Here is a 9,017-nt window from a genome sequence, read left to right as displayed (position 1 = left end):
CGAAGGCGGCGTTATCATAACATTGCCGATCCTCTAAAGTCCACTAAGGTTAACGCGAGGACTGAACCCTACATGACGCAGGTCATAGCTACGCTTGGCGTCCTTCACAACCAGACCCTGAAATAGGACATAATTTGGGGTCTGGATGGGAGTATACTTGACGTCACAGTATTGGCAGATAACGCAGTGGCATGCTACAATAACGTGACGTTAGGCCTATGCTGATGAGATGTAGTTTGGCTCTTTTTGCACACAATTTGCGTTGTGAATACACGTGAACCTCAGGGAAAAAGACGCCCGTTCCTGGTTAAATCGGCACGTTATGAGCCCTGATTTAACGGAGCTTTGTGGATCAGGGCCACAGAGCAAAAAAGGGAATTTTTAAATGACTGCATTAAACAAAAGATGCGAGTTGTGACACCCTAATAAATTCCTGCTTATGGTCATGTCAATGAACCCTTCCCATGTTACTCAATCCCACCGGAGACAGAGGTGCTATGCAATGCAATGCATGGCCCTGAAAGGGTTAATCCACGAGACAACATTTGACAGAAAGCCATAAATCTGAGTGTAAACCTCAGGAGAAGTTCTTTTTATTGACCTAAAAACATAAGTAAGTACCATCTTAGATTCTACTTGTATATGTATAAATATTACAGTAGTATTTAAGACCCTAAATGGGAGAACCGTTAATTACATATTATTCATTAAAATATTTATCTGATAAATTGTTTTATTTTTTAAAATATTTATATTAGGTAAAACTTTGTAAACTCTTCAGGGCTTCCACTGTAAATGTAGATATGTACATATACGTGTATGTATGTATATAAATAATATCTCAGTGATCTGTGAACTGACACACTAAAGGAGTTGAGTAACCATTATATAAAGCCTCATGTTTGAGGCCACAGGAATTTAAAGCAGGAATTGTCCACTGATCTCCTAACTCCTACAGTGCCGTATTGTCCGCAGAAATCCTTGAAGATCTCAAAGCAGTATTCAAGTTCCCCCGGAAATGGTGCAGTCACTTGCAGAGGTGGAGAGTTCATCATTGCTCCACTATGTTGAGGTTCCTGCCTCTATCTCACACCCCAGTCTCTCGTGGTTTGTCCGCTGCGGCTTGCCGTACAACGCTGATGTCATAGGCCCAGGCTCTGTCCATGCCCTCCCCGATGATGTTGCTGGGGGTCCATGTTGGGAAGGGGTAGCGACCGGCCACCACGCGGGCATCGTCAGGGAGCTCTGCCAGCAGCTTGGACTCCAGCAACTGGAGCTGAGAAGAGACAGACGGGGAGAGCGCTGTCCATCAGCATGAGCAGTGATGAGACGGTGAAGTCTCTGACGCCCATCAACAGGGAACAGGGACTCATTGCACCTGCAAAATTATGTGATGGGCGCTGCAAACACTGTCAGCATTCGTTATATCCCAAAATATTATTATTAAGGTCTCTTCCAGCTTCGTAAGGTGTCTTATGGAATAGCACCACGTAGCGGATACAGGCCTGAGTATTACTGGGTGACTAAGAGAGGAAAGGAACCAATGGGTCAACCAAGTCCTATGGGTCAGCACCATAGCCGTGATGTAGTGCAAAGTTCCTGAAGAAGTATTGTAGATACTGATACTTTTTAATGATCCAACAAGAAGGTTCTTCACAGTGTGAATGTTATAGTGCAGGGGTGGGCAACTCCAGTCCTCAAGGGCCACCAACAGGCCAGGATATCCCTGTTTCAAAGATTGAGCCACTGATTGAGCCAATTGTGCTGAAACAGGGATGGAACCTTCACCTGTTGGTGGCCCTCGAGGACTGGAGTTGCCCACCCCTGTTACAGTGTGTGCAGAGCTTCCAACTCCTCCCAAGTCTCTTCAACATCTATGCAATGTGTTCCATAAGGGTGGCATTGTGACACAGAGAAAGCAGCGACGTAAGGACAATGAGAGTCCCTCCTCTGTTGTGTGGTATAACCAGGAAGACGTTTACTTACCACACTGGGAGCCAGGAATACCGAGACATTTCCACAGTCGTTTAGCCTCACCTGCACCCGGAAAACAAGAGGTTTAGCATAACGGTCTCTTGTTTTTTGGTCACTGCTTCAGTGTACGTGCACAGGACAGCAGGGTACGTCTGCTCTACCTTCCAAAGGTCCTGCCGCAGGTAAGATACCTGGCCAGTGTAGCGGGCCCGCCAGGCATAGAAGTAGGAGAGACGCACAAGCCAGGGGTTCAATTCGTAGCCGACTGCCGGACGGAATCCACGTTTAGCTGCCTCCAATACCTGGAATCCCATGACAAAAGGGTGAGGAAACCCAGTGACTGAGCTGGGAGGGTCACATCTCCACATGGTTAAAGGGAAACCAGAATGCAGTGGCCATATGTACACAAGATTCAGCAAGCTTTAAAGGGGTGGGATGGTCACATAACTTCCTAGCCATCCCAATGAAATCTGGGAGCAAATGATGTATGTAATAGGGTGAATATGACCTCTGAAAGATCGATCACAATTCAATTAGGAACAATGGTGTGTTAGAGGGTGATGCCACTTAAGTCCATTGGGACAACTAATGTTAGGAAAGGACTTTTAAGAGGTTGATCACCCTGAAATCTATGGGGAAAAGTGATTGTATTGAATTATATCCTAATGTAAGACAGTGAACCTCACTTTTAAGAAGGTGCCTAAAAAGAGCAATCCGGCCCGCCCCAAAACAACTGTATGTAAACAATTTTACAGTCTTGTTTGCTTCCTTAAATTAAGCTGCCCAGGGGTCACATTTGACTCATCCCTGATGTTCTACTCTCACATTCACACTGTCTATAAAACCAGTGTTATTTTCCTCCATAACAATACAGAATACGCCCTTTCCTCTGTCGCTCTACTGCTAAAACTCTAACCCATTCCCTCATTCTCTCCCATCTTGGCTATTGTTACCTTCTACCGTCCGGCCTTCCTGCCTCTCATTTCTCCCCTACAATCTATCCTAACTGCTGCAGCTAGAATGACTTCACTCTCTCCTCAATCTGTATCCGCGTCTCTCCTGCTGAAATCCCTCTCCTGGCTTCCCATTAAATCCTCTATTACTTACAAAATGTTCATTCTTTCAGGGCTATACACTCCTCTGCCCCTCCTTATATCTCAGCTGTAATTTCTAGATATACCTCAGCTTGCATTTTGCTCAACGATGTCTTCTGTGTACCATTTTTTGTATCTAATGACCTCTGTCACCTGAAACCTTTCTCGCTTACAGTCCCGCACCTCTGGAATGCCCTTTCCCTCAATATCTGCCAAGCACCTTCTCTCCCCACCTTTAAGGACCATCTTAAAACTCACCTCTTTAATGAAGCATTTTAAAAGCTCCAAAGTTCATACATGTATATGGACTTACCATAACCCCTTGCATACACACTTGCTTCCTGCTGTCTCTGTAAGTTCTCTCTAAATACCCCTTAGATTGTAAGCTCTTCGTGACAGGGACTCTTTTTCCTAATGTTCACGTTTGTGTTTGAAGCGCCTATTTCCATTACCGATGCGTCATGTACGGCTGTAAAACCCCATATACAGAGATGGCCCTATACAAATGAAGATAAACATACATACACAGTGCACTTGGATCCTAGGAGGGAATGACGTTGAGTCTATGGGCGCAGCTAACGAGTACAAGAGGCAGTATTAAATGTGATGATGCTGCCCCCCTGACATTGAGGATGAATTGAACGATGCACAGCAGGCCGTTCCTACAATCTGCTGCATCTCAGCTCCTCAGATGGACCATTCATTAATTAGGGTTCTACACTGAGTTTATCGTCTTACAATTCTGCCGTCACCGGAGCCCAGATCCACCATCTTTCCTGAACGCCCTTGCAGCTGCTTCATCACATTCGCCACTTGCTTGGCACTGGCTGGCATGTAAGGCACCTGGACACAGGAGGGAGGTAATGAACACACTTATACATATGAAAAGAGCAAGAGAAAAAGAAGCCCAAAAGGATAGCACTCTGGTGTACCGTTGGCAATATCAAAAACACATTTTATTAATTAGATGTCACAAAAAGAAATAAAAGATAGCACGGAGATTTTAAAGTATTGCATAGATCCCCTGTGCGTAAACCAAGACAATATGCTGACTAAAGTGCCTGTCGTATCAATAGGTAACACTGAAAGAAGCCAGGGAATGCAGATAAGTTTATCCCAAGCTTAAGTACAAACCCCAGAGACGCAGTACATAGAGTAATGATAATGCAGCTTTACGGGAAAAACAATCAGCAGTGTTACTCTTAGGCAGAAACAGAATAACTGAGCGTGAACCACTTATGCATGCATGAGATGTAAGAAGATGGAGCCAAATAACCTCACAGATGAATCAGATCTCTTCAATAATGTCATGAGACTAAAATACCAAAATAAGCTTCAAATAGCAAGGCAAAAAAACCCGTCCTGTTGTGGAGGCAAATAGCAAGTGGAGTTGATCCAAATTCAAAGGAGCACAGTCATAGAGTGTGTATCAACGTTCAGTACGGAACTGAACTGCATTATCATTACTTTATGTACTGCGTCTCTGGGGTTTGTACTTAAGCTTGGGATAAACTTATCTGCATTCCCTGGCTTCTTTCAGTGTTACCTATTGATACGACAGGCACTTTAGTCAGCATATTGTCTTGGTTTACGCACAGGGGATCTATGCCATACTTTAACATTTCCGTGCTATCTTTTATTTCTTTTTGTGACATCTAATTAATAAAATGTGTTTTTGATATTGCCAACGGTATACCAGAGTGCTATCTTTTTGGGCTTCTTTTTCTTTTGCTCTTTTCATTCATTTTGGCCCTCTAGCACCACTGACATATCTACTTAGTGTATATATACTATTGTCAGTTTTCTGGTAACCTTTATTGTGCAGTCTTGTGGATACAGGGTCTGTTCTCTCTCTTATATACTTATACATATGTATGTTTAAATATATATATATATTTATAATTACTGTGTGTATATATGTGTATGTGTGTATAAATAAGCCCCTGAGGAAGTCGCTTGTAATACGACGAAACGCGTTGGGCTCGTTTCATTGGTGGTTCCTACAGCTATGTCACTCTGACACGCTGTGACTAGCCCGGCCCCCTGAACGCACAGAATACAACCAGGGTTTCTGCTGCTTGCTGGTTTGCTACTGAGCATTAGTCTCCGGGTGAGGATTCCCCCACTGGAGCTCCCTTGTGTCCCTGGGTTGTCCTGTTTTCATCTGGACTGTGCTTGACGGAGGTCATCCAGACGTAGGACTTCGGCAGTGAGGCGTTCCATCTCATCTCCTGCGCGATTCTTGGACTACAGCTGAGCAGTTAACTAACCCCAGATGTGATCAGGGTTTTCCATACTGCGATTTTATAATCATTGTTTATGAGTGTGCATTTTTAAAGTTACTCCAGCCTAGTTAATGTAATAAACCTGTAATACATTATGGGGCAGGCGCTTCTGCTTTTTGTCTTTTAGATCTGTTTGGAATTGGATTCATTCCCCAGAAACAGCTCAGACCCCAAAGATTTCACCTGGGACATCTACCCTATATCCTTTTTATATCTGGCATTTTGTTGTGTTGTTTGATACTTTTCATGATTTGGACTAATTGTTTATGTAATATCTTTTAGCGCTGATTTTTTTCTGTTTATATGTATGCATGTATATGTCTGCATGTTATCGCTTTCTCATATACATATATACTGTACTTAAAATAAAATCATGCATAATTTTTGCATATCTCTTGGTTGAAACAAATATTAAACAAGATCATTACAGTCATTTTGAAATTGTGAGTAAAAAAAAGTTGATTCAAAAAAATAAAAATTATATATAATATATATATATATATATATATATATATATATATATATATATATAAAAGATACTGTAAGTAACATCAGTGGTCCTAAACCTGTGTTAAGTGGGAAGTTGCCAGATGTACCAACATTTGGTAATGGCAGATAATGTTTTGTTCACAACAGCATAATTCCTTTTATTATTATTTGTTTTAACTTAAAAGACTAATTAATAGACATCATATTATAATGTTATATACAACGTGGAAAAACACTTTATTTAGGAGCGGCCAGGAAAGGTTAAAATATATAACATACAGGGCCAACGACAAAGGACCCTTATTCAATGTGCTGGACAAGATTCTTGTCCTATTTATTTCAATGGAGCTCATCTGTTCTCCAGCGCTGGGAAGCGGCTTCCCAGCATGTTGAATAAGAGCCCCAGACACCCGGTATTTACCTGTAACTTTAAAGGCACCTTTCTGAAGCCGGGCATTAGGATGAAGGCCCAGACGGCGTATGCAGTCAACCCTGTACACCCTGCTATCTGCAGAAGACCCCATCCTCCCACGCGCTTCCCCTCTAGCTGCGACACCACCTCCTGTGCGCCATCTTCATCCATCCCTAAAAAAAAAGGGGGAACGTCTCTCTTAAAGCCACAATCCGCTCTACTCACCATCAAAAATAAAGATCTTCTTCCTCGTTACTGTTGCACAGTCTTTTCGCTGCTGATTTGAGCAATGCAGCCCTTTTTATAACCCCCTTGTTGAATTTTGAAGTGATCCATGGCTGAAATGTAATCCCCGGGAGGTTAAATGGCCGTTACCTTTCACAGGTGTTAAGACAACAGAGGTTGCCATGGTAACTATACACCTGATACATAAACCTTGGCCCCTGCAGACTCACTTACCAGAACGCCCTCCTACTGTCTCTGTACGTTCTTCCTATCTACCAGTTAGGCCGCGCTTATAGCGACGTCGCCCGAAAACAAATACATTGCCGCCGCTGCGTGCACTTATAGTGCGCGCGACAGCGACGGAGCGACGCCGCCGTCGCGGAAACTGAAAGCCGGCAAAATTAGACTGTCGCGTCACGTGACGGCCCTTGAACAAATCAAATTACCAGAATCCCGCGACAACGGCGACGTCACCCGCCGTGTTGCCGTCGCCATCGACGGCCTTAGATTGTAAGTTCTTCATAGCAGGGACACCTCTTCCGAAATGTTACTTATGTCTGACGCACTTATTCCCATTATATGTTATTTGTATTATTTGTATGATTGTCACGTGTATTACTGCTGTGAAGCGCTATGTACATTAATGGCGCTGTATAAATAAAGACATACATACATACAGAAGGATATCATAAACTTAGACTATGGAAGACTTTTGTGGTCTTCCAAAATGACCAGTTAAATTGACTATGGGGAAAAAGAATGGGGCTTGGGGGAGAAACGGGCCAAAGTGGAGAGACATGGGGCAGAGCCGACCACTCTATAACACACCATTTTATCCCATGGATTTCAATGGCCTAACCCAGGAGTGGCCAACTCTAGTCCTCAAGGGCCACCAACAGGTCAGGTTTTAATATCCCTGCTTCAGCACAGGTGGCTCAATTAACAACTGAGCCACCTTTGCTGAAGCAGTGATATCCTTAAAACCTGACCTGTTGGTGGCCCTTGAGCACTGGATCTGGCCGCTCCTGCCTTAACCCTTTGCAGTTGGCCCTCATTGGCATCAGTGGGATCTCCCTTTACCATATCAGTTGTATTGTATTGTATGTCTTTATTTATATAGCGCCATTAATGTACATAGCGCTTCACAGTAGTAATACATGTGGTAATCGAATAAATAACAGATAATATAAATAACAGATCATGGGAATAAGTGCTTTAGACAAACATAACATTAAGGAAGAGGAGTCCCTGCCCCGAGGAGCTTACAATCTAATTGTCTCTTATATACTTAAATAGGATTGCCTTCTTCCACACCATTGCCCCTCATAGACTTCAATGCAATTACCATATAACGCATATTAGTAGACCCTAATACACTTCAATAAGATCACCCTCTTCCACACTAGTGCCCCTCATAGACTTCAGTAAACGTTGATCCTAATATACTTCAATAGGATCACGTACACAACAGGGATCACTTAACACAGATCAGTGAACTCAATATCATTAAATGATGTAGCTAATGAACACACATCCATATCCCTCAAATACTATTACTGGAATCCTCCTAATTAACACATGCTGGTGTTATAAATGAGTGAGACTACCCTGCAAGGAGGACCTCTCCCTGCTGAGGGGCCCATGACAAGCCTGTCACGTCAGGTCCCAATCTTATCACCAACGAGATGAGTCTGTGGAAGCAGTGACATTGTGGGGGTAACTCACAGTGTAGCTGTTATTTGGTATCATTAACACCCAACAGGCTCACCAGGTGTCATTATAATGGCATGTAATAGGGGAACCTCTGTATCTGGGAACGGGGTGTTATTAGGGAGAGTGCAGACACATACATACACTCCCTTATAGGGAGGTGACCGATGTGAGTGGCTCATTTGGGAGTGAGTGTCCCTCACTGGTAAGCAGCACCACTCACTGCCAGTACCGAAGCATAAACACTAATGGAGTCTCTGTGTAAAACCTCTGACTCGTTTACTGTACACACACTGCCCCGGTTAGAGGTCAGTGAGGCAGCAACTAGGGCGCGCCCCTTTTATATAGCCCACATCAGGGTCCCCCAGTATCCCAGAATCCGTCGCGGGCAGCGTCTTGTCTAGCACCCCCCTAGCCGTTATCTATCCCCCCACGCGATCACCATGACAACGGCAGAGCGTCTCGGCTCCCCAGTGCCTTCTCACCTTGACAGAGAATCAGAAGCGTGTGCTCTTTATTCTGTCCGTCTGAAACAGCGGGTGAGCACCCCAGTTCCGCACACACACACACACACACACACACACACACACACACACACACACACACACACACACACACACACACACACACACACACACACACACACACACACACACACACACACACACACACACACACACACACACACACACACACACACACACACACACACACACACACACACACACACACACACACACACACACTTATCTATCATATATATGTATATATATAAACAGTAAACATGATAGTGCTTAAAAATCTTGGGGTAAAAAAATAGATATAAAC

At 43.7% G+C, this 9,017-nt stretch overlaps 1 protein-coding gene across 3 annotated transcripts; it reads right to left on the bottom strand.

Moving 5' to 3' along the window:
* Positions 1-563: 563 nt before the first annotated feature.
* On the bottom strand, positions 564-8,742 carry ANTKMT (adenine nucleotide translocase lysine methyltransferase). 3 transcript variants are annotated; one of them, XM_075566277.1, is made up of 6 exons: positions 8,675-8,742; positions 6,264-6,427; positions 3,807-3,911; positions 2,136-2,276; positions 1,987-2,037; positions 564-1,276 (listed from the first exon to the last, which is right to left on the bottom strand). In XM_075566277.1, exons 2-6 carry the CDS (start codon positions 6,423-6,425, stop codon positions 1,088-1,090), a joined length of 648 nt encoding a protein of 215 aa, XP_075422392.1. In that variant the 5' UTR covers positions 6,426-6,427; positions 8,675-8,742; the 3' UTR covers positions 564-1,087. The 3 variants fall into 3 exon arrangements, with proteins under 3 accessions (XP_075422392.1, XP_075422394.1, XP_075422393.1); XM_075566279.1 differs by lacking the exon at positions 8,675-8,742 and adding an exon at positions 8,632-8,652; XM_075566278.1 differs by lacking the exon at positions 8,675-8,742 and adding an exon at positions 8,205-8,600.
* Positions 8,743-9,017: the final 275 nt, after the last annotated feature.

This window comes from Ascaphus truei, chromosome 11 (assembly GCF_040206685.1).
Source record: "Ascaphus truei isolate aAscTru1 chromosome 11, aAscTru1.hap1, whole genome shotgun sequence".
In the NCBI taxonomy this organism is placed as follows: domain Eukaryota; kingdom Metazoa; phylum Chordata; class Amphibia; order Anura; family Ascaphidae; genus Ascaphus; species Ascaphus truei.
The sequence above is the reverse complement of the archived record's forward strand: the minus strand, read 5'-3'. Positions and strand labels throughout refer to the sequence as shown.